General features: G+C 48.1%; 1 protein-coding gene and 2 long non-coding RNA genes across 7 annotated transcripts in view; 1 reads left to right on the top strand and 2 right to left on the bottom strand.

The window, feature by feature from the left end:
• LOC121074460 overlaps window positions 1-16,933 on the bottom strand; it is a 40,307-nt gene extending 23,374 nt beyond the window's left edge. For 2 of the 4 annotated variants that reach the window (XR_005822359.1, XR_005822358.1), the window contains exons 1-2: window positions 15,943-16,708; window positions 14,185-14,288 (exon numbers count right to left, since the gene is read on the bottom strand). This is a non-coding gene — a long non-coding RNA (uncharacterized LOC121074460). The other 2 variants (XR_005822360.1, XR_005822361.1) reach the window with 2 other exon arrangements.
• On the bottom strand, window positions 4,838-6,650 carry LOC121074462. Its single transcript, XR_005822363.1, has 2 exons — window positions 6,140-6,650; window positions 4,838-5,902 (listed from the first exon to the last, which is right to left on the bottom strand). It is a non-coding gene; the product is annotated as an uncharacterized LOC121074462 (long non-coding RNA).
• Window positions 16,934-17,517: 584 nt separating the features above from the next.
• Window positions 17,518-19,219, top strand: HES6 (hes family bHLH transcription factor 6). 2 transcript variants are annotated; one of them, XM_040567290.1, is made up of 4 exons: window positions 17,518-17,627; window positions 17,704-17,790; window positions 17,889-17,964; window positions 18,053-19,219. In XM_040567290.1, exons 1-4 carry the CDS (start codon window positions 17,535-17,537, stop codon window positions 18,484-18,486), a joined length of 690 nt encoding a protein of 229 aa, XP_040423224.1. In that variant the 5' UTR covers window positions 17,518-17,534; the 3' UTR covers window positions 18,487-19,219. The 2 variants fall into 2 exon arrangements, with proteins under 2 accessions (XP_040423224.1, XP_040423223.1); XM_040567289.1 differs by having other exon boundaries at window positions 17,883-17,964.
• The last annotated feature ends 6,387 nt before the right edge of the window (window positions 19,220-25,606 follow it).

The raw sequence follows: 25,606 nt of genomic DNA, 5'->3' as shown, positions 1-25,606 counted from the left end.
AGTCGGCTTGCACTCCCACTTGCACTTGGGGGTTCAGCTTTGATACTTGCAGTATGTGGAAACTCCCATTTTGACTCCCAGGGACCATTTTCTCCAGCAATTTCACCACACCTTGTACTCCCACCAAGTTATCCTCCTTCACAGATCTGCCCCCAGATAGAGCATATCTCACCTCTTCTGCCTGAAAGCTCTTCTCTGATCAAATCAGCAGTGCCTATTTGTAGGGAAAAGAAATGTGCTCAGAGTTCAGTTTTGGCAATGCATCTGTGCTGCTCCTTCCCCAGCCCAGGGGAATTTGGGATTTTGATCTGGTCTGATGTCTGCACAAAAAAACCCTTTACATTATCCATGATACTACGGGTACTGACAACTCAGGCCATCAGGAGCCCTTACTTCCTCTCCAGGTGTTTTTATTTTTGTTTGTTTTTTTTTCATTTGTGTTACATAAAGACAGATTTGTTAAAAAAAAAAAAAAAGGAGTTGAAGTGTCTGCTGGTGAAAGGTGCAGCACAGGCAGGTGAGGGGAGAAGCTCCATGCTGGTCTCTCTGAAAGACCTCCTTTCACAGGTAAATTTGGCATTGCTGACCACCCAATCTGCTTTGGGAGGCTGGTTGATTAACACATGTACAACACATCTATGAGAAAAAAAACAACCGTGGAAATGACAGCCATCCCCATACGGGCTGTGTTCCGCTCATGAACAACCTGTTCTGAGCAACCCCGAATCCCAACACCAAAATACCAAAGCAGACCGTGGGCATCAGCCCAGGTACCAACCAGAGGCGGCCCTTTCCAAACTGAGATCTGAGAGGTCTGTGGAAGCGTAGAGCCCAGCTACCGTGTACAAGCTCCACGTGCCTGTACTGATGACTGCTGGAAAGCCGGAGTGTAGGCAGGGGTGCACTGTGCTGGGTTTGTCACACCTCCCTGCTGGTATCTGAAATCAGAGCACAGCGAGGGGCTCATCTTCTGTGGTAACTGGTGGGGAATATCCTGATGGGGAACGTGTTTCTGTGTGGTATGACACTGTATTTACGGGAATACAATATCCACAAAAATACACTGGGGACTCGCCCAGCTGGCGGAACCATGGCGGTCTCCTGCAATTATACTTGACATATGAGAGATGGGATGCCAGCTAACACCTGCCTTGTGTTTATACAACACCACAGTACAACAGCTGCTCTATGCCCCATGCATCCGAGACTGCTTGGAAGGTAAATATACCAAGTACAGGATAACCTGAAACTGCTAGGCAGCTAGGGCAAACACCTGATGCAATTGCTGTGCTCTGAAAAGGAAGGGCACACATGCAGGGATCTTTACCAGTGCTGACAAGGTTCTCTGGGAGGGAATTCCCAAAATATTGATGCCCATGTGTGTTTTCTTCTCAGAAAGCCACATCTCTTCCTTCTTTCCTTCATGTCGGTATGCTATTTGCAAAAGCCAAGTGAAACCCTGAAATCACACTTGAACAAACTCTGAGAAACAAACCTCCACTGACAGCTTAGCTGGAAGCACTGATTGCAGAAGCAAGCGATGCCTCTAAAAGCTGAGCAAAGCCAAATTTCAGCCCATGTGAGCTGCTGTGTGCAGTGTAGGCGTATGTGGCTCTGGCTGTTACCTCTCTACAGAGCAGGAGTCAGATGTTGCAGGCTAGGCAGGAGGGACTGTGTGCAGATGACACTGTTTTATGATCTGAAGAAAGAAGAAACAGTAATTCACAGAAGAGAGCAACTCTTCGCTGTCTTGCAGGACAATGCGCAGTCCTGCAGCACCACGCAGGGCAGCTGGGCTGTACCCTCAGCTCTGCCGCTGGTTTCCTCTGCGATGCTGCAGGCGTGACCCAGGGCTGGGGGAGCAGAGGGCAGCTCCCCTCCCAGCTCCCTGCTGCCGCTGGTCCCAGCACGGCCTGGTGCCCGCAGCACAGCTGGGCCGGCTCTGCCCTCCGCCTGCTCCTACGCCAACGTGCTCGAGGCGAGTACTTTGCCCCATTCTCCTCGAAAGTGCAAGCAGGAGATTAGCTCATGCAACCCCAAACAAAAGCTCACAAACTTTCCCCTGTGCATTTTTAATTGCTGTTTGACTGATCAGTTTCTTCCCCATCCTCCTCTGCACTCTGAATCAAGCGTGAAAGGGAACTGCTCTGAGCTCCAGACACTCCCCAGGCTCCAAACGACCATGAGGCTGGCTTTTGTGTAGCACAGTTACACTGAAGAAAATGAAGAGCAATGGAGAGAGCAATAGAGAGACATGGACCGGGTTGGCTCTGAGCAGGCCAGATTCTGCCAGGCAGGCTAATTTAGAGTGTGCAGCACTCAGTCCACATGGAGCCCTGTTAAATTTAGCAATGCTAGACTCCATGAAACACCAGATAGAAGAATATTCACAAGTGCAGCTGCCAAAATACATCCCACTGGGAGGCGAGACAAACACTCCATGGATTTCCTTGGGATCAGAGCAAACGTATAGCCAGAGCTGGTACACAAAGATTTCAAGATGACCAGCTGATTTCAGCATATACCTTTAGCGTGGTTTCAGAGACAGACTTCGTCAAGAAACAACGGGAGGAATTGAAAGACAAAAAAAAAAAAAAAAAAATCAACAAAGGAGTTGCAGGAACTTCAAACCAGCAGATGCCTATGGATCTATACCACGAGGGTGGGTGGATTCCCTACTGCCTGAGAAAGGCTGAGCTACCACCGCAGCGTGCCCTGCAATGGGGCCACAGATAGAATCTCTTTCTTCCACCCCGCCACCTAGTTCCACAAACCTCTAAGAATTGAATGCATTAGAGGCCTCTGCCTTTCAGTCACACGTGGTTGAAACTGCTCCTACAGGTTCCAGCCACTTGGGGTGGAGGGAGTTACAGAGGGACTACATACACACACATGGTGTGGTGGAACTGCACTCGTCTCACTTCTTCAGGCCCCTGGGCTGGAGAAGAGAAAGCAGGGGCTGCACAGCACCCAAACGCATCTGCTCGCCCCAGCTCCGAGGCAGACGAACGGCTGAGCCCCAACGGGAGGGTGGCAAAGAGCCAAACGCTCCCACTTCAAAGCTCAGCAAGGCAACCAGATTGTCTGTTGGCTTTTATTACGCTGCTATTGCTTGCGTGGTGAATTCCAGACAGGGGATGTAATGATAGACGGGCTAGAATTGCCTTGCTAATGATAAAGTTCAGGTACAATGTGTAGCCAATAAAGAACAAACCTCTTGAGTTTCATTCGGAAATAGCTGCTCTCAGTCACAGGAGTTTGCATAGCACGCATTCAAGGCATAATGACCGGCAGCGTTTGTCATTTCGGGGGAGAAGGTGAATTTTTAGCACGGAGTAAGTAGTGCAGATGGTCAGAATGTAACAACCCAGTTTATTCTTAGTAAAGGCTGGCCAGGCTGCTGGAGTCTTTGAGCGGGGTGTTGTCTGCGAGTGCGGTGAGTTGTGGAGCCTTCTCTTCCAGGCAGAGCTCAGCAACACTCTCCTTCCAAATCTTTCTCCCCTCCACCTCTTCCCCATAGGATGGAAGGAAGAAAGAACAAGAGATGGGGATACTTAAAGAAACAGCATGGGACAAGTCTCAAGAAGGAAAATCATAGAATCACAGAATCATTTAGGTTGGAAAAGACCTCTAAGATCATCAAGTCCAACCGTTAACCTCGCATTGTCAAGTCTACCACTAAAGCATGTCCCTAAGCAACACATCTACAGAAAAAGGACAAGTGCAGCAGCAAGGCACTCTTAGAGGGCAGAGCAACAGAAGGGCTGGGTCATTACTGCGTCTGCCAGTTGTCTACTGTGTGACTTTAGGGGAAGTCATGGCATTTCTCCGCCTCACTTTTCCAGTCTATGGAATTATTTAGACAGCAATATTTGCAAACCAAAGAACAAAGGTACGATATATATAATAGGCCTATTCAAGCCCAGGTAGCTTCTGTTTGCTGTGTTCAGAAAAGGGCCCATATCTCTCTGTGTCTTTCAAAAACAAAACACAGCCAATCACCTCTAGCTGAATTTAAAGACCTGTTTTCTTTGACAACAGCTCTTACACACATCTAATGCCCAGCAGTGGCCCAAAGGTGTAGAGTGCTCTGTCAGTCCTTGTAGTATCACACCACCAAAGTGCACAGCAAAGGAGAAAACAGCACTGAAATACTATGAAGAGCCAAAAATTATCCCACACCATATTAACGAACAGGTGATAAGTGAGCAACCACACAGCCTGAGTATTTGGGACTTCTGGCATGTCTGTTAGAAAGTGACCCTATGGGCTAACATTCCAGAGGCAGGGCCTGGCACAGCAAGGGGTTCAGTCACGGGCTGACAGCACCACTCCATATGGTGCTGAGGCTCTTGGAAAGAAAGGTGCTGCTGACAGCAAGAAGGGGATGCCTGCCAAAACGAGCCTGTACTGCAGCTCACTCACTCAAAGCTGTCAGGCAAACACCACAAAACATCACCTGGGGAGCCAGGCTGACAAGGCTGCTGTGCACAAGGGAACAGGCCTGCTAACAGAATTACACAGCACAAGCAGCCCGGCTCAAGGGACACCTGAGTCCTGGCCCAGCTCCAGACCAGCTCTGGTCCCTTTGAGACGTGGGGACAGCTCTGCGTGGCTGGCCAGCACCCGGGGTTTCCTATAGGATTGTTAACATGGGGTGCACAGCAAGGAGAAGTGACACAGCTGCTTCCATCCCCGCCTGTCCCTGGTAGCACCCTCACACCACCTCTGTGCAGAGCTGTATCCAGGCTCAGGGGGCTGCCAGGTCACTCATCTCCACGCACAGCACACTGAGGCAACAGCTGGAATAACTAGGAGCAGAGATATTAATAGCCAGCCGTGCACATCTGGAGCAATGGACACAAGGAGGACACTCAGACACTCCTCTTCCTAAGACAGGCTGGCAATTCCTTGGATCCCCTAGGGCACTGATCCACCAAGACCAGCACTATTTGCACTGACACATCCTCAAAAAAGCTGGAAATACGCCCTTACTTTGCAGGAGTGACAGGTTGGGGAAAGGACCAGGGAATATGGGGAATGCCTGAAGTCAGACAGAAGTGAGTATGTGCTGAATCGGCTTAGACCGATCATCAAAATAAATCAATAGGCACTAAAATGGGAGGGTCCCCTCACAGAGCCACGCGGCAGACAGAAACCTGCTGGAAGGACGGGAACGTGTTACCGGCAAATTAGCAGCTCTCTGTAAGATATGATCTGAACCAACCTGAAGCAGCCCCAGACAGATGCACCATCTGCTCAGGGCATTCCACAAGGACATCACGGTGTCAAAACCAGCAGACAGATCAAGGAGCGTTAATACAGAACATACCCCTGAGCCAGCCGGCAGGGAGAGATCACGGCAGCCCTTCAAAAGGGCAGTCTCAGGACCATGCCTCCTGCTCGAGCCAGACTGGAATTTATCAATGACATAGCATACACAGAGGTGTGACTGCTGCTGTAATGCAATGGCTCTCTTGGAAGATGGAAAGGAATGGCAGGATGGACATCAGACAGCAGCTGACAAATCATTCAACAAACGAGACGGCTGCCGCGAGACAGAAGATGGGGCATCCAATTTTAGTGTTGTAACAAAACAATCCAACAGTACAGAAGCCCCGATACAGGATAAGGTTTCACAAGTATTGTTGGTACGCTTGCAAGCAAAGGATCACTCAGTCAGATGATAAGAGTAGCAATGAATTCACAGCACTCTTCTAAAGTTCACCTGCTTGGTGTGGTCTCCAGAGAGCTCCCGAAAGATGCAGGACGTGGCTAACAGGACCACGTGGCTCACGAGAGGCCTGCAAATCTCCCGTCCTGGATGCAATACAACCTTAAGATCCGCTGTGCATCTCTGGAAGAGGCAGGTAACCTCTGCTCTTCTTTTCCTCGTCAGCTCCTGCAACAAGAAGTTCAGCTCTGAGACCTTGTGGGCAGGCAGCGCAAGTCCTGTTCCTGGGCCCTTTGTGGCACACAAAGCAAGGCGGGATGCTGGAGTACTGACTCCTCTACACCTCACCTCCCCGCATGCTGCAGCGAGCGCAGGATAAAGACCTTCAGTCTGAACTCCATGCACGAGGCTTAGCCCCACAGACTCTCGAGGATGCCACCTGGCAGAGATCCCTTTTCCCCTCACCTGTGCCCCATGGACCTGGCAGCACGCATGACTCTCAGATACCCTCACTTCCTTCGGCTCTCTTGCCACCATCGTTTTTCAGTTGTCTCAGGTCCAGCAGCAGAAGAGCAGCACACGCCTACTCTTCGCAAACCCAGCAAGCAGCGAGGCAAAACAAACCAGTTAATTTTCTCTCCTGCCCCTCAGCTCCTTGGCATGTTTGATGCACCAGTTCAGAGGTCAGTACTCCACGCTGTGGCAAAGGGGGGGAGCAGAAGGAGTCACGTTACAAACCCAGCTTTCTTCCTGAAGGATTTTGAAAGGGGATGGACATTATTGGGGAAGATGAGGATTATCCCTCATTTCTTTACAGGAAGGCTCTATCGGTAACAACACTGGTAATAACCAAAAAAGAGGCAGCTCAGGACTCTGGCTGAACATGTTTCTTGTATCTTACAAGTAAGATGTCTCAGTGTAAGTAAAACAAACAAACAAACGAACACTGGAACCAACCAAAGGCTAATCAGAGCTGTCCAGCATTTGCCAGAAAAGCCCCCTGCTGAGGTACAGCTTATCCTGGCAAGGGCAGTTGTCTGTCTGTCCAGACAAATCGCATCCTGGCATAGCTCACGAACAGCTGATGGGCAAGAGGGCTCCTGGGGGTACCCCTCGCGGCGGCTCCCTGGGACATCCTCACCAGCACCCTGCAGGGAGAGGTGCCCCTTCTTTTACTCCCAGAAGACAAGGCCACACTGTGAAAACTCATTTAGGCTCGAGGAATGCAACTCGCTAGAGGACAAGCCTCTTCTGGCAGCCTGGATTTTAAGAGCAAAATGTGAACGTTCTACAGGTCTTGCAGGAAAAGCTGGAGCACCCCCCGCTGCTTGCAGTGCAGCCAGGGGACACTGCCGCTCAATGCCACTATCCGTTCAGCAGGGCTCAAACACACAACATGTTCACGCTTGGCTTGTTCAGTTGATCTCATTCATATCTGAAAACAAGGCAGGCTTTGGGAACTTAGTGTATTTACTGTGTTCGAGGTGCATTTTAAAAGCTTGATTCCTACTCCATTAAAATTGATTAACTTGGCAGAGAGTCTGTAAAAGACTTTATTTCGAGACATACCAAGAAGTGAAGATGGTTAATGCAATTATGCTGACAGTAAAATGCTGAACTTAATTAAGATCCCAGCAATGATGACATATTTGTGATGATTAAGTTCAAGATCTGCAGATAGGAGGACAAAGGTAAATTTCTTGGTTCCCTGGACTCTCTTTTCTTACCTTCTCTCCTAAAAAAAAAAAACTCACTACAAACCTCAGTTTCTTCCTCAGCCTGTCATTCCTTCCCAGGGATGTTCATAATCCCTAGCTAAATTTAACAAAGGATCAAGGATCATAAAAAAAAGAAAAAAAAAAAAAAAAGAGGAAATCAAGTTCCTGTAAATTCAGTGAATATGGGCACCTGGGCTGAGGTGAGCAATCCTGCAAGAGGAATTCATCTTTTGCTTGGCTGCAGAGGAAGAACGCACGGATATGAAGGAGAGAGGATCCAACCAGATGACACAAAGCCATGGGGAACCAAGCTTCATCATTCCCAGAAAAGCTTGCCAGATGGCAAATGTGAAAGAAGACTTTCTCCTGGAGGCACACAGTACACCACAGATGACATTAAAGATAGCTTCATCTCTTTTGATGGCTACTTGTATTGCACAAGTGCTAAAGAGGCAGCTTGTTACTGCACACAGTGCTGCCCACCCAGAACAAGAATCTTTCTGCTTCCACAGCAAACTTTCCCTTGCTTCTATTGCAAAACTAAAAGTGAGTTCCAACAACATTCCAGCCACCTTGGGCTGCTAGAACAGCTCCCTCCACTCACACCCGTCTCCTGGCCAGGGGGCAAAAATGACTTCTTTCTACACCTTTCCCTTTATTAAAAATAAAAAAATTTAAAAAAAAAAGAAAAAAGTAAAAAAATCATACTGAAATCGTACTACTCTAGTAAGCTGGAGCAGACAGCTTCCATCCAGACCTGGGTTACTGTGTTAAACAAAAAAATCCAGATATTTAGATCGAGAAGCTCTCCTTGAAAACCCTGACAACACACTGGTAGTTTTACCAGAATTAATAGAGTCATGGAAGCAATGGTTGAAAGGGACCTGTGAAGGTCCCTTGTCTAAACCTCCTTGAAACAAGGCCATTGCCAACAGTTGATCAGAAATGGTGTCACTTTGTCTAACTAAGCCTCAAAAACTACCAAGGATGGAGATTCCCTGATCTCCCTGGGAATCCTTTTCCAGTGCTGGACCACTCTCCCTTGTGAGAGGCAATTTCCTAATATCTAATCTGAACCTTCCCAGCTGTGATGTGCAGCCACTGCCCCTTGTTTTACTATCTGCCACTAATGAGATAAGCCTGGCTCCGCCAGCTTTGTAACTGCTCTTCCAGTCGCTGTAGGACACTGCTAGATTGCCCTCAGCCTCCTGACCAAACAGAACAAGCCCACCTCCCTCAACCTCTCCACGTACCCCCAGGTCCTCACCATGTTGGTAGTTCCCTACTGGGTCCCCTCCACATTCTCAGAATCTTTTTCACCCTGTGGCCCCCAGAACTGGACATTACTGCCCTTGCCGTGGGCAAAAACCCAGAGCACTGTCCGTAGGCTGGCAGTCAGCATTTCTGGAGCAGTCTGGCACTGGGTAGTCTTACACGGGTGACTTTTATCCAGCAGGAGGACAGAAGAGGTGTTGAAGTGAAATACCGGACAGTCTAGAGGGAGAAAAGAACTTCTAATAATCTGTAGTAAAGCATATTATCATCACTGAGAATTACCCTGTCATCTGAGCAGCAATGAGCTGCTCAAACACAAAATAGGCAAGTGCGGGATGTCATCCCTGTTTGCACTGCTGCACCGGGACAGCAATCTGCTACAAGTACCAAACTGTGCTTCTCCTGCCTGCCCCAGACACTTCCAGCACACCATGATGGAGCCCCTCTAGCCTTGGGGACCCTCAGGTAGTGGCTCAGTTTAGAAAAGGAAGAGGAAACTTTTATTTAGACCAGAAACTTTCAAGATCACTTCCTCCTTCATGTGAAATCTGTGTACATAACTTTATTGATACTACAAAGAGACAGACGTCACTGGAGTAAACCAGTCAAGCACTCTCCCCATTCAGGCCTGAATACAAACATCACAAAGCTTTTTCCTAGGAAACACAAAATGAATAAAAGCAGGCCTTGGTGTTGAGACCAGATCCCCTCTCTTAACCACTAGCCTACAGGTCATGTTCTTCCTCCTTCCAAGCTCCTCCTGGGAGCTCAGCTCTTCTCTTCTATATAAACCCATAAGAAATAAATGACTATGTAAAATAAAAATAGTCAGACTAACTTTTCCTAGAAGAGAAAATCCAAGAAAACACAAAGGGTTTTTGGCGAGATGACTGTGTGCAGGGAGATGCTAAAGGAACAGCATGCACTCGCGGTACCCACTGAACACAACCCACATGACAGCCAAAGGGAACCTGGGGCAGTTTCTTCTGTCTATCCTTTGAAATACATTTACCACCAGAAGAGTTTCACTTAAAAACACTACATTTTTGGCAGCATAGTGAATACTAAGGAGTATGTAAGTAACACGCTGATTGAGAAAATGCCTCTGGAAACCATGAGCACACGTCCATCTGACCCAGCTCCAGAGGGTGTAAAGCTGTCTGCGAGAGATGGAAGGAAGAAATGTGACAAACTGAGGGAGTTCAAGATGAGATGACATGCCCAGAACGAAAGTTGTAATCACAGCCCCAGGTGGAAACAGTACTCATCTACAACTACCACAGTCATCCCCTGACCTCCTGGGCATACTGCTCCTCACCAGTCTTGGCAGCAGCAGGGCTCGCAGTGGATCAGCAAGCACACGTCCTGCTCCAACAGGAAGGCCCTCCTCTTGTAGAGTGTGGTGCCAGGCCAGCAGAGCTGCCAGTGGAGCAGCAAGCATATGTCCTGCTCCAACAGGAAGGCCCTCCTCTTGCAGAGTGCGGTGCCAGGCCCAAGTGGCCCTCCTTCTTGCTCCACAAAGAGCAGCATCCGTGAGCACTGTCTCTCAGAGGATGCTATGACGTGTTGATCCTCTGCCCAGCAGACCCACGTTTGACTCCGCAAACCTTGGTCCAACCTTCCCAGTTGGCCACCCATGGCTGGCGGTGCCATCGCTCTGCAGTGGTCTTGTACTTCACCCCCTGCTCTGCAGGTCCCTGCCGTGCCCTGGGCTGAGCTCTCCTTTCTTGTCGAGGTGAGGCCCAGGCTCTTTCTAGGCAGCTGCAGGAAGCAGGCTCAATCTGTGCCGTTTGCATTTCAAGCACCGACAGGTAGGGACTTGCACTTTTGCCCATGGTTTCCATGATGAAAGTCCTTAGAGGATCTGTTTACATTGATATCTGGGGTCAAGCCTGAGGGTTGACTCCACTCAGCTTCGGCCTACCTGAGAGCTTGCACCAAAGCCATCCACTCTGTCCTTCCTGATCCTCCAGATGAGCTCTTCAAGGAATCAGGCCTGTTCCTCCTTCTGGGCTTGTCTCTACTCGTAGGTGTTAGTGACAGGAAGCGGGCTCCACAGCAGCTCTACGTCAAGACTGGGCAGTTGTGGATTTGGTGTTGGCCAGCTGCTCAAGCTTGTATCTTGCAGGTGAATGGTTTGATTCCAGGCATGCAGCGTGGAGGCGTGAGACTGACAAGTTGAATTCTTCTCAGATCCTGAAGTCTAGCAAACCTGGGCCAGAAAGCCTCCCAGAGCAAAGTTAAAGGAGGCACCAGAGAAGATGGCCAGCAAAGCAGGAACTGGAAGTGTCTCTAAAGCCAAGCTTTAGGGATTTCCCTGCTATGGCCTGAGACCACGTCCCTAACAAATTTTGTGGTATATGCCCACAAATGCTTGTATTTCCCTGACTATACTGTCTAATAATCACAAGTTGCTCGCTTCAAAGTTAGGAAGCCCATCGCAGATACTCCCATAACTCCCTGTTCCACCTTTCAGACCTTCCATATACATCTCCTCCACTTCTTATAAGCCAGTAGTATTTTACAGACTACCTGGAACAAGGGCCAGCTTCTGCATCTTCTCCAGCACGCGCTTCTTGTGACACAAATGAGCACAGGGATTCACCAGCCACAGTCCCAGAATTCTTGCTTCCCAACATCTTTCTCTTTCAAGTTCTCGTTACTCGCCAAATACTTAATCAGGTACAAGCAGCTTTTGAAGTGCCTAATCTCCTACATTTCATGGCATTATTTTTATCCACAGACAGTTTAGGTAGCACAATTGTCGAAAGTGCTTGCTGGGATCCCTGTGGCTGACTACAAGCCATAGACCACAAATATCTATTACTGTGGGCATGTTCCAGGCTGTCCACAGAAACTTCCAGGAAACACATCGATACAATTTGAGGCATCTCTTGCCATAGAGTCAAAAACAGGACTTATACAAAACATGAGCTACCAAAAGGGGTACCAGGACTCTCAGGTAAAGGATATTGGTCTCTGTTTCTAAAATATTTCTCATTTTGGCTAAGAATAGACCAGTGTTTATCAAAATTGACCATAAAATATATGCTATCATTGCTAAACAGATGCGTAATCTGCAATGTGAATGCACATCTGCAAGAGACTACGAAAGGAGACATTTTCTAGAGCATTTCACAAAACACACGAGCAAAGTTCAGAGCCTGATTATGTAGGTGTTAATCTGATAAAAATAAAACCTGTGTCCTGTCAACAAACTTGGAGTGTCATTGCCAGAGGTACAGACTGGGAGTAATCCTGGCCACGCACTGCACGTCAGAAACAACGTTCTGAAGGGCACACATTTATAAAAGCTTTCAGTCTTAGGATTGTGTTTAAGGGCTTCAGCACTTTCTCTGAAGAAAAAGTAAATTAACCAGAATACCTGAAAGTCATTTAGGAACTGATGAAGATATCTTACAAAGAACTGGTGATGTAAATATCACTGTTACAAAGACTAACTTGCATGATGAAGTAAGCTCCCTAATTAGGATAACTTTCAAATACCAGAAATACTAGAGAAATCAAATACAAGAGGCTTCCCTAGAAATACCACAGAACTGCTCCCTCAAACACTGCAGGCAGACTTTTTTATAACCTGACTAAAAACACTCCATACTTACTTTAGACAATTTATTCTCACTTCCCTGAAGTAACTTCCACAAATACAATTAGATAGATCAATCAATGGTCTGTTTAATCTCAAATGACATGGGATCCTGCCATTGTCGCTGACAACAGACCACAGTCTCAATGGTAAAGGTTCAAGCTGTTTGCAATGTTGTATGTTGTATGACTTCTCTCTACTGGAGCCCAATTGGTTGAGGGGAAAGAATGCCAACATAATAAGAGTGTCTGCTAAAATCTTTCAAAGCCAGACGTTGATCTGTATTTAGGACTATCAAATATCTGAAAAGAACTGGTGAAGGTGAGCTGTCACCAGCAAACCAGTGCTTAATGCTCAAGGATAACCTGAGATGGAAAGTGTCTTGGTAGAAACGGAGTCCTGTCCCAATGGACTTAAAGATACAACCAAGATACAGCTGAGGCAAAATAATGATGAACTTGAGGTCTTGGAAATGGTTACCATTTAATGAAAACAAAGTTGTGCCTATTTGTGGGCAAGAAGACAGCACTACCACAGAAAAATAATTCATGGGCATGGGAAGCCATTACCCAAACAAGCCAGACACCAAAGAATGGGCAGGCACCCTTTCTCCTGGTCCCACCAGAGCCCACTGGCACACAAGGCTTTGGTCAGTGGAGCTTCAGTGGCACAGCACCAACCCAAGCCAGCAGGAAGAGGCTCCACTGTCATCACTACTTGCTCACTACAGCCCCCATCCATGTGTTGTATCTGAGCATCAGAAATACCTTTGCAGTGGCAGAAACCAGGGCACATCCTCACAGTCAAAGGGGAATCCCAGTTTTTTCAGGGAGTGAACGTAGTCTTGGGGCTCTTTTGTGAGCGGACATAAGCCCCTTTTGAATGTTACTCATTAATGTTGTTGCTGGCACGAGCCTTTCTTCTGTGCCCCAGCAAGGAACGTGAGCATTGTGCCAAGTCTGATGATAAACCACAAGGGATAGGAAAAGCCCTAGAGTTTTTCAAAGGGGCAACAGATCCTCAGTGCTCAAGGCAGCAAACATGATTTGCAGCGGCAAACAGATTTGAGTCCAAGAGAAGCTCAGCAAAGACTGATATTTAAGCAGATTTTCCTCTTAGGGATTTTCTTCTTTTTAATAGCAGAGAAATCAATAGCAGTAGAGGGAACTACGATCAATTTGATGGGGAATGCTGCAATCCTCTCTGTACAGCTTTCCTCATTAACTTCATTTATTACCTATAACCCATAGCTCTTCCAGATCCAGCATGCTCCCCTGGTCCTTGGTTCTGTGAGATGGACTAATTTTCATCAGAGACTAGGCAAGAGACTAATTAAAAGTACGCATTTAATTTGCGAAGGGACTCTGGGGAGATGAGGAGGGAGAAGATAGCTCTTTGCTTGCTCTGACACCTAAACAGTTTGTATTTGTAAAAGTAAAGCGGATGACAGCAAACTGATGCCTAAGGAGCAATTCACTCATTAACCTAACATCCACCACAGTTTACACCCACCACCACTTATATGCACCATTAATATTTATAACGATGACGTGTCTCTTTGACAAGAATTTTTTTTGCCTCCAACGACAACAGATGTTACACCATTTATGAAAGAAACTACTCAAGCATTTCCAAAGGATCCTGGCCATGCTCATCATGTCTTTATCCTGTGCTCTGATTATACTATTCACAGAGAGTCTGGATGACCTACTGAAAGTCATGTCGGTCTCGAGCCCTAGAATATGGATGGCAGAACATTTGCCTACAGAGTCATCAGAACTTCTCGAGTTGCATTACATCTCTGTGGATGTTCTTTGGGGAGCTGGAGCACTTTTAAATGCAACTGATAGCTCAAGTGTGCAAGCCATTACATGGCAGACTCTCCCACCCCACAAGGATTTACCACTTACCCCTGGGTCTCTAAAACACGCAGCGAACAGCCGAGGCTGCAGGATTGTCTTCGACAGTTGTCTTAGCCACTGCCGCCACAGCTACATTAGTGACCACATATGATCTGCAAGGAATTAAGAACTGTTATTGTATGCTGCATTGTAGTGCTCTACATACAGACTTGCAGGAAAACACATTCTGCAAAGCTCTGATCCCATTTATCTCTGCGTAAACGTGCTGCTCCTTGGCTAAACTATAATTTACATCAAGTGTGGGAGATGCAGCCTCTGGCAGGACACAGATCCCACTTTAGCAAAAGTTAAACTCTCACCCTTCACACAGGAGAAAGCACACACACCTCACCATCAGCAGACAGCAGTATGGTTTTAACCTGTAAAGAACTGCATGGCTATGTCGAGGGGCTTCTGAAATCTCCTTCAGGAACCACAACGCACAGGCAAGCACTGAGGTATTAGACAAGGTATCTAAGGTACATTTTCTTTTACTAGATTGCAGTTGACATTTATATTAAAATGCATGAGGTTATCATGAATCGCTTCACCTGATGTGATGGAGCTCGTTTCAAGTGGCACAAAAATGTCATATTACCCCTGTGGGCTAAAGCAGATAGCCCTCAGTGACTTCTTCCTCAAAATGGCAGGTCTTGTAGTGCCCTGATATTTATGGCACATACATTTTTAATGTACAGCACAAATGGCTCCAGCATTTGTCAACTCATCTGACCTGCAGCTTTTCAAAGAAAATATAAAAAGACATGCTCCACAGCAAGAACTGGCCATGTGTAAAATGCGTGGCCATCAGTAGCCACCAAGTCAGAAAACAAATAGGAAGTTATACGGTCTCCGGCCATTCTTGGCCAAACTCTGCTAGCAGACCACCTCCTTCAGTGCACTTCAGGCTAGATCCTAAAATTACAAACAGGTGAGACAAATCTCAAGGTGAATCCAGGAGCTCCTTCAATTCTTATTTCCTTAGTTAGACAGCACAGCATCTCTAAGTTAGCTCTGAATCATACCTGATACAAACAACTGTGGTTAAGAGACCTGACAGATCTGGGGACTGAGTCTTCAGCCACAACAGCACAATGTTTCTTGTGTAAATCAGCAGAATTCACAACAGTGTAAAACCCACTGTGTGTGTCTCTGATTACATATACCTGGACATGCTGAGTTTTCTTTGAAGGGAAAACAAGCTCACAGACACTTTTGGAGTTTGTCTATTACCACATGACTATATACATTCAATGTGTTACTACACATTTTATAAAAGCGTGCCTGTGTTTTTGTATGTTTTTATGTGTGTCTGCTGATGTTACATGCCCAGTTTTGGCTCAGAATAAAGACAGTTCTGTCAAAATTGACACCCATTACTTCACTGTAGTTTGCATCCATACAACTGTCTTTTTTTCTTACACTTAACTTACGAATAGACTGGACACAAATTGCAGGCACAGGTGTCTCTACTTGTTTAAAGACCAAACTGCCATGCACCTGGCCCGGCCTAAGCAACACCTGTGCTTAGTCTGCATTAATTGTATCAACAAAAAGGATCAGCCCATTTCAGCCTCATGTTATGTGGTGCATCGAGCTCATCAGATCCAGCAGGACAGTTTTAGCCAGGCCTTCCCAGATACCATCCAATTTTGTTCCTGCCTAGTGCAATGAAATGTGTCACCTAGAGAGCGAGCTCTTTGCCAAAATCCAAATAACCACCTCTTTAAAATATAGTGACAAGAAAGAGAAACGTAACAGACGTACCTTTCCGAAAATAAGCTCTGTCAGCTGTGACACAGAGTGGTTGAAGCTCAGGTCTCCAGCCGAGATGTGCCATGTGCCAGCTTTATCTCTGACGCGCTCCTCTGCTGTGGCCATGAGGGGATGGTACCAAACATCTCTATCCCAGTTTCCTTTTGTCAAGCAGGGATTAGCGTACTGCAGGCACGGGCGTTTATACAGCGCTTCAAAGACAAAAAGCAGCATTAAGTCATGGCGGAGCTGACTGAGAGCGACTGCGGCCTTCCCTCCTCAGAGAGCGTGGCGTTACCCAGCGGGACGGGCACCCATCTGCGAACGCGGCTCAACAGGAGGTGGCACAGGCCCGTACCAGGCGGGGAACACGCACCACCTCGCCAGGAACAGGGGCAAGCTCAGCACGGTGACCGCAGACCACAGAGCAAGGCCATGGCGTGTGGTTCACGCGCCCCGGGGACGCTCTGCCAGCGGCTAAACCCTTCCCGGGGGTGCGCAGCCCACCCACACCCAGCTTCTCTCGTGGCACTCGGAGAGCAGGAGGAAAAGCTCCCCAGCACCAGAACCGGGCTCAGCCCGCTGGGGCTCCTCACGGAGAAACGAGCGCGGAGCAGGGGGCAGAGGTTATGCCGAGCACGCACAGGGAGCCCGGCGTGCGGGGGGCTCGGCGCGGCGCTGCCCATCCGAGCAGGGGATGTGTCTGGCCCTCCTCGGGCCGGGACGATGGGACACGCATTAGCGAGGAGAATAAAAGGAGGGGAACAAAGGAGCGGGGGCGAACACCTGTCGCTCTCCTCGGGGACGAGCCCTGATGCTTTTATTTGGTGCCGTCTGTCGGGGGAACTGCAGCTGCCAACTGTCAGCGGCGTCAAGTTACCGCACAAAGCCGCCCGAGGCCTCGGCACGGCGGGGCTAGGGGGGCCGGGGGGGGCCGGGGGGTCCCCGCTGCCAGCCCCGGGCCGGGTCAGCACCAAGGGGCCGACCCCAGGCAGCGCTGCCCGCGGCCTCCTGCGGCCCCCCCCGCCCAGCGCTGCCCGCGGTGTGTGCTCCCTGAAGGTGACCGGCGTGCCCCAGCGCCTCGAATCTCCGCGGCGGGAGCTACCGGCACGAGCAAGCGCCCCAAATAATTTAAAAAAAAATAAATAAATCCGAAAGAAATAAATAAAAATCCCAAATAATTAAAAAAAAAAACAAATAATTAAAAAAATCCCAAATGATAAAAAAGCCCAAATAACGAAGAACTCCCAGATAATAAAAAAGTCCCCGATAATAATAATAAAATCATAAATAATAACAATAATAAATAATTAAAAGTAAATAAATAAACAAGCGAGTCGCCCCCGCTGCCTCCGCGCCCCCCCCCCCCACCCGAGGCACCCAGGCGCGCCCCCGCCCGCTCCCCCCGTTCCCCGCGCCCCGCCCGCCCCGCCGCAGACAAAGCGGCCCGTTCCTATTGGCCCGTTCGCCCCACGCTCGGGCGGCCGTCCGCGCGTCGCGGCCAATGGGCTCATTGAGATGCAAATGAGCGGGTATAAGGCGGGCGGCGCGGCGCGGGGCGGGGGCCGGAGCGGAGCGCAGCGGGCAGGCGGGGTCCGGCCGCCATGGCGCCCGCGGGCAGGGGCCGCCCGCCGCGGGGGGACGGCGGCGACGGCGACGGCAGCGGCAGCGCGGGGGGGGCCCGGCCCGACAGGAGGGTGAGCGGAGGGGCCGGGGAGGGCGGAGGGGGGGGAAGGAGGGAGGCGGGCGGCTGACGGCGCCGTGTTCCCGCAGACGAGGAAGCCGCTGGTGGAGAAGAAGCGCCGGGCGCGGATCAACGAGAGCCTGCGGGAGCTGCGGCTGCTGCTGGCCGACGCCGAGGTGAGGCGGCGGGGCCGGGGGGCGGCGGGGGTCGGGGGGCGGCGGGGGTCGGGGCCGCGGCCGCGCTGACGGCCTCGGCGCCCCCGGGGCAGTTGCAGGCGAAGCTGGAGAACGCGGAGGTGCTGGAGCTGACGGTGCGGCGGGTGCAGGCCGTGCTGGAGCGCCGCTCCCTCGGTGAGTGCCGGGACTGGGGGGGGCGGCGGCGGGGCCGGGCGCTGGCGTCGCCTCACGCCGGCCCCTCTCTGTCTCCCCCGGGCCGCAGAGGGCGGGCGGCTGCACCGCGAGGCCAGCGAGCGCTTCGCCGCCGGCTACATCCAGTGCATGCACGAGGTGCACACCTTCGTCTCCAGCTGCCCCGGCATCGACGCCACCACGGCGGCCGAGCTGCTCAACCACCTGCTGGAGTCCATGCCCCTCAACGAGGGCGGCTTCCAGGACTTGATCGCGGACGTTTTGGCCGAGCCCTCTCTCTGCCCCTGGCCCGGCGGCGAGGCAAGGGGTCCGGCGGCCGAGGGCTCCCCGGGCCTGGTGCTCCCCGCCTCGGCGCCCTCGCCGTCCCCCAGCGAAGAGACCTGCTCCGACTCAGACGAGGCAGAGGCCGAGCTGGGCCAGACCTCCACCGATGGACTGGATGCCTCCCGGACGCACAGCGCGCCATCGCCCAGCTTACCCAAATCCATGTGGAGACCCTGGTAATGGAGCGGCGTGCCCAGAAGTTGACGCGGACCTACCTAGCGAGGAGAGTGGCTGGGCGCTGCATGCCCCCGTGGCTGTTGGACCTGCGTGTCTGGCACTGCTGCGTCCTGGGACTGCATAAATGGCACTCTGACGCTGTCACCCCCCTGACAGGCTAATAGCAAAACACATTAACATTTCATCTGTGTGTATGTTGCGTGTGTGTGTGGTGTTTTGTAACTCGGGGGTTGTTTTTTATGAGAGTTTGGGGATGGGCTAGGGGAGGAGGGGGCTGTTTTTCAGTAGCAAAGCTCTTTGGATGCACACCAGTTATCTGATAACCCTGTCTCATGCTTTTGGCCCTTATAAGTGGCCCAAATCTCACTGCCTTTTTCTCTTAAGAAAAAGCCCTTTTGCATTTTAAATCTTGATGGGTAAATCCACGAGAAGTTCAGTCTGCATGCACAGTTTTAAGTGTTCTAGTGATAGCAAAGATCCCTGAAAGGGGTTGGCGTGGTTAGCATCTACATGTGGTAGCGGTCGGGAGTCTCACCTTCAGTGAAGGAAGAGAGAACTAGATACCTGTTGGAGTTAGGTGAACATCTAAAATATCGGTGGCAGGGTGCCTTTTAGAAATGAGTGTCTTTATGCACATTTTGCTTTTAGCACATCTGAGTTTATTGTGACTTTGTATATTAGGGTGTCAAATAAATGTTTATTTTAATCTTTAATAAAAAGCTAAATTCACAACTGATTTCATGTATTTTGCAGTGTGATACACTTCAACCAGTTCACAAACTTGAACACAGTGCCCTATTGTTAACTACTAACAACAGTATGTCTATATTTTGGAACAAGGCTGGTAATTAAGCACTTAATTCATGTACTAAGCATTGTTAGCTCAAGTATTGGAATTCCAAATGTTTCTTTTAAGAGTAGCAGACACTTAAGTTACTGCAGTGAGCAGTATAGTACTGGTGTAGGGTTATCTCATGCCCCAGGCTCCTGGGCAAGTACTTCATGTGGACACCTGGCTCGCTTCTCATCTCCCTGCAGGAGGTGGTGGTCATACAGCTGCAGTCCACCCTCAGAGGCACTGGACAAAGCTGCTCCTGATCTACCTCCTGGTGGAGTTTTGTCTTGTGGTTTTGTTCTTGAATGCAAAGTTGATTAGAGCATGCAGTGGGCTTAAAGTATTTCTGAAGAGAGAAAACATCTTAAGGGGGTGTACATGAGGTTTGTCATACCTAGTGTTCCTACTTCTGAGAGATACCAAGTTATTTATACTGTGGAATTACCTTTCAGAGAGTTGCCATTGTAAAGAAAGAAACAAAAACAATTGTGAAGTTATTTAATACGTGGAAGTTCCCAAAGACAGAACAAGCAAGAAAGGAAGCAACCTAACTACCAGGGGACTAGACCTGTAACTTTCTTTTGTTAATAACCCTACGGAATAATAAAAAGGGAAACTAAGATACCAGTAGGCCTCCTTTGTAATTTATTTAAAGTTACCTGAGGTGGGGGTTCTTATTCAAAGATTGCCATCAGATTGGTTTTGGCACAAAACCCTCCCTGCTTTTCCCCGATTTCCCTTTGAACTGAGGGCAAAAACCAGCTGAACAGGAGGAGGTAGTGAGAGCCTCCGTAATGACCTTTCTGCTTTAGGGAGGAAGGGGAGGTCAGCATTTTGAAGTGTAAATGAAGGAGGAACCTGGGACACTTGCACTAAAAGTAACACCCTACACTCAAGCTGACCTCTTGGACTCACCCTGCACCTCTCTACCTCCAGCACAATGTCACTTTTTTTTTTTGTAAGCAAAGCTGCTTCCCCAAGGTGTTAGTGTTTGATACTTCATTCTTTGCTTCTGCTCAACTAGCCAAGGTAATGATACCCCCCCCCAGTAACATGGTACGCGTTGTGCTACATGACCCTGCTATGCCATGACAGTCCTTTTTAGTATCTAGAAAACAGCCCTTCTGTCAGGTGCTCTCATAGGGGAGGCAGAGCCACAGCCCCTTCCTGTAATGCACAGGCAGCAGCAGCTCCTGAGGGCCAGGCAGCCTGCAGAGCTGGGCAGCTCATGGTGGAGCACAGGACCAGAGGTAGTGCACAGCCACGCACAGCCCACTCCGTGGTTCTTTCAGAACAGCAAGCACAGGGCTGCAGCCACTCGCCTGAGCTCACTTAAGGTTTAAGTCCTAAGCTTTGACATCCAGGGCTGCTCCTGGGCTGGCTGCAGCTGCTGCAGGAACACTAGAGACAGTGAGGCTCAGCTTCATTTCCATGAGATGAAAGGCAGCTGGGTTAGGGCTCTTCTGCAACACTGCAGTGAGAGCAAGTGCAAATCCTGACACTTTGGTGACAGAAACACAGCTGAGAGTCAACATAAAAGTGCCAGCTTTGGTTCAGCAGTGGATTTTGGGGGCTGGCAGCAGAGTTACCACTGTTAAGCAGCTTTGCAGACCTGTGAGGACCCTTCCTAGCTCAAGCCAGCCTTACACATTTACCTGTTTCCTTTCTGTTTCCTTTAAAAATCTGAAGTGCTGTTGCCCTTCCCAGAGGGAAGCCACAGGTGAGGCCCACAAAGTGCTCCCTGCACACTTACACCATGACAGGACTGGAAAACCAGGCACATCCTGCTACCTACGCTGCTGCAGAAGGAAACACAGAGGAGCTCCAAGCTCGCTGCAGCCTCCTGGCCAGCCACGGGGTCAGCTGCTTTCCAAAGGCCACGATGGTCAGGAAGAGCCAGGGCAGAAGGGTAGCAGGACTTTCTCAAGCCTGTGGTGGTTGAAAAGAAAAAGCCAGGTCAAAGTGCTACTATTACAGTTTGTTTTTTTTTTAAAAAGCATCAAAAGCATTTCTAGAATGTGTTAGCAATAAGGCTTTTTTTTTTTTTTTAAATCCACAAATTAGGTTCACAGAATGTTTACATCCTCTGATTAGGTGTTGCTGGATTTCTCCATTTGCATTTCTGTACCTTACTGCAAAGGTGTCAAATCTGACACTTCCCTGACAAAGGCAGGAAGAGGTGAGCTTTTTAGGGGCAGGACTGGGGAAAAGGGAGGGAAAGGAAGGTTTCCAGCAGCTCTGATGAAAAAACAGTGAACCCTTTCAAAGTCCTTCTTTACAGAAAGGACTGCCTTTACTCTTTTCCATTCCAAAGTAATACGAACAGACAGTCTGATCTGACAGTGCACTGCACTGTAAAAGGAGAGAGGAACAGCACACAAACAGAGGGACTTTCGTTTGATATGCAGTTGAAGAATAATTGAAAGGAGGACTCATCTTCCCCTCTCTTTGCATGTCAGTCACCCACACCTGCTGCAGGGGAGAAGCACTCCTTGCTAGACCAGGTCAGCTGGGAGGACTTCTGTTCAAAACTTCTCCTAAGCTGCTGGCAACACAGAACAGATCTTTGTCAGAGCCTCCAGCCAGGGGCAAGATCAGGCCTTCAGATTCTCCAAATCAAGTGACATCTTTCGTCACCCGCTAGCAAATATCATGTAGTTCTCTGCAGTGTCTTTCACCTCCAAATAAGTAAATCTTTCAACCTCTATTCCAATAGAAGGCTGAAACAGAAAAGACAACAAAAAACAGAAAACAGAAGAAAATAAAAAAAAAATCACTCCAGAACTCAGCAGCAAGGTTAGGGGAGGAGGCCAACTTCCATACAGACATCTACAGAGGGAAATTTCTGCTAAGTAGACAATTCATTCCTGCCTGCAACACTGGCAGCTTATGTTTATTACCATCCAAGGTGCTGTCATTAGTAAAGTGCTACTGAAACAAATCACAGAAAAGGAGGATTTATTTCTGAGATACGTGCTGGGATTAATGTTGGTTAATCCTCGCATCCAGAGCCTTGCCACGTTATGGTAAGCTCTCCACAGATAACATCCCCAAGGGGCCATCCAATCTTGACATCTCCAGCTGTTGGAGCCCAGTTTTAGGATTCTCCAGTTTATGGACCCACCTCCAAGCATCAGCAACATGCACATGAGCACACACAGAAGCAGTTCTCCAGCCCTGCTTCTCCTCCCCACGAGGATGTGGGTGCAGATACTTAGGTTTTACAAATCCAGCATTTAGCTTTTGGAGCACACCAAGACTTTTGCCTGAGCAGTTCTTCCTTCTATCCACTGAAGAGGTCGACTGGGCCAAACAGCATGTCCCCTGCTGAGCTTCCCCCACCAGCCGCACCTCGGGACCACTGAAACACACAAGATTGTATGGATGAGACCCAGGAGAACATCCTTTTGGTTTGCATCCACTGATGGATGCAATGGTTTGAACAAGGTCATGCAGGAAGTGCTTGAGACACCTCAAGGATCAAACAATCCACCAACCCAGCTGGCTGAACCAAAAGCCTATCCTTCCATTTCCTAAGACATTTTCATTTTGTTGCATGAGATCCCTGGTTCAAAGCTCTCTTTTATGCGCACTCATACAGATACCCTGAGCCCACAGTAATCTAAATGGATAGGGTCACTAAATAGTGTGCTTCAAGCCTGTAAGGCTTCTACATGAGCTGAGCTAAGACAAGGAAAAAGGGGGAAAAAAGCCAGTATGTCTCCTTCCATGGGATTTTTAGCTGCATAAGGAATATAAACATTTCTTTGTTGTTTTTCATTATTGTTTTCAGCAATTGTAATCCTTATTTCTGCATTTTAAGAAAGTTAAAAATATATCAAATCTGGTGCAGAAAACATTCAAGCATGAAAATACACCTTACAGTAGGAAACTTTAAGCTTAATTTAGTTAAACAAGCCGATGATTGATGGTGATTTGATTGGTCACACTGCATACGTTGTATGTTACACTACACTCCTTCCAGCTGAGTAAGTCATGGGTTCAAAAGGCCTTTTAATCCAATAAAATAGAGTCTTAAATGCTAAGTGCTAGATAGTGGATTCAAACTGTTTGAAATGAGAAAGTAAAAGATTGAAGTCAGACACTGGAAAAGCCACAAATTCCCTTTTTCACTATGTCATCAGGTCAGATGAGACAGTATCCTTCCAGAAACAAATTTTTTTTTTTTTTAAGAACACAAGACTTAGTAAAACTACAACATACTGGCAATTAGATTAGATGATCCCTTCTGGCCTTAGATTTCTTAAGTATAAAACTACTTCACTTTGTAGTCTTTTAGTTTTTACATTGATCTCAGACTAAAATTAGAGTCTGAAAGTACAGTGAGTAGGTTTTAGTTTTTGTTTTTGTTTTTTTTTTCCATCTGGGAAAGTGCAGACCTAGGGCACCCTGAAGCGTACTTTTGCAGACAGCTTCAGAAATTGCCCAGAGTGAATTACCCTCAGCTGAACTCTGCAAAAGCGTAGACCATTTAGGTACAAAGTAAAGCAGCTGAATTTAAAATCACCAAAGACACAAACCTTAAAAACATCCTTAAAAGATGTGCTCATCGAGAAGAAAAGGAAGTTACTGGGCATCGCTTGGAGTTTGCATATCCACTCGGATATGTGCTTCAGAAAGGACTTCATCTTCTAGTGGCCTTCTTTGTATTCATTGTATTTGTCCATTTGGACTATCCATGAATGAGAGGCACACTAGCAAAACTTAGGCATTTCATTCTCACTACACTGACACTGCCAGAACCAACACGGGCTGCAGAGGGTCACTACGAAATTTCTTCTACTGTCACCCTGCAAGTCTTCACAATTGGCATTCCACACATGGAAAAGGGGAAACAAACTCATGAGACACACTGTCAGCCCCGTAACTTTCCCACCAATGCAGAGGGGATGTTCACAGCACCGAAATGTTTTTTTTTCAGGCTTCAGTGATGCAAGTTCTAGCCAACTTGCCTCCTTTGGGTCAGCAAGCACTAGCTGGTGTTTACTACCAGCTTTGTGCAATTAAGACACCTTTGTGTGTCTTCTTGAGCTGAATTGGGCAACTCAATTGAAATACCCCTTAAAATTCATATTCCAAATTCTCCTATGACTAAAATAGGAGACTCATTGGTATTAGGTGAACTACGACGGTTTAGCATAAATAGCAAGTGTTGATATACCTAGGTCAAATGACAAACGTACATGCTCTATCTTCTTGCTTTATTTGCTCACTCAGACAGGTTTATTAAGTCCTATCCAGCTCTGAACACTTCAAAGAAGTTATCCTTGGCCAGCCTGGCCATGACCACTCTGAGTCAGCAGCACACGCGCATGTAAAATTAATAGATGTAAATGACATAGACCATATGGGAAATGAAATATGCAAACAAACATACAGAGAATTAGTGTAGTGTAAAAATAGGTAGATCAAGAAAGAAAAGTTACATGCAGTCAAGCATGAAAGGTCTTGTTGGTTTGCTTTTGTTGTTTTCTGTTTTTCCCTCTTCTACTCACAAATAGCATACTTTGAAGCAAATTGGGAAATTTGGGGTCTGCCTACTTTGGGAAAATGGGTCCCCAGAGTGCTGGCAATACTAAGGAGGTTCTCCAGTATTATCTCTTTCTTGAATAAACTAGATGCTACTCCAAGTACTTCTAAGTCTTCTGTACACAAACAGGTGGACTCTTTGGTCTAGTACTCCTCCAGCAAGTTACCTTCACAATACAGCATATACAGACAGTCACCACATTAAATCATCAGCACGAAATAGATCCTTGCTGCAAGAAACCAGCAATGCTTGGCCAAGCAAGAACTAAAGGAGTTAGGTGTGGATCCCATTTCATATCACCATTTCAGGGAAAAACTTCAATTTGCAGGGAAAACTCCAGCTAATTTGTTGCCTTCACCTTTCCTTCATTTATTGTTGATGAGAAACCAAAAGAAGTGTTACTCTGAGTACATTTCCTCCAGCAATGCAGGAGAACCTTACAATGTAATGGGGAAGACTCATCTGTCTGGCCCAAACTGGAAGATTTGGTGATCTGGTCCCTTCTGTAGCTGAAGAACAGCAGCGTCCAGCCTCCCTCGGTTTCCTATTGGAATCCCACAAACTGGCAGAGGAATCAGTAATGCTGGAGCGCAGCAGGGGAGCCTACCTGGTGCCACTGGTTTATTTTCTGTAGTACTTGTAACCATGGCATCTAAGCAGCAAGAAATAAACATGCAACACCAAGAACGGAAGTGCTTCTACTTCCCCTGTCCTTCCCTTGAAACAAACACTTTACA

This window comes from Cygnus olor, chromosome 9, assembly GCF_009769625.2.
Source record: "Cygnus olor isolate bCygOlo1 chromosome 9, bCygOlo1.pri.v2, whole genome shotgun sequence".
In the NCBI taxonomy this organism is placed as follows: Eukaryota; Metazoa; Chordata; class Aves; order Anseriformes; family Anatidae; genus Cygnus; species Cygnus olor.
This window is presented reverse-complemented; position numbering and strand designations above follow the sequence as displayed.

Excerpts from the sequence above, each read along its gene's own strand:
- HES6 (XM_040567289.1), top strand. The coding sequence starts at position 17,535 with ATGGCGCCCGCGGGCAGGGGCCGCCCGCCGCGGGGGGACGGCGGCGAC. Across the intron at positions 17,791-17,882 it reads TGCTGCTGGCCGACGCCGAG|TTGCAGGCGAAGCTGGAGAA; the intron begins GTGAGGCGGCGG and ends CCCCCGGGGCAG. Across the intron at positions 17,965-18,052 it reads GCTGGAGCGCCGCTCCCTCG|AGGGCGGGCGGCTGCACCGC; the intron begins GTGAGTGCCGGG and ends CCCGGGCCGCAG.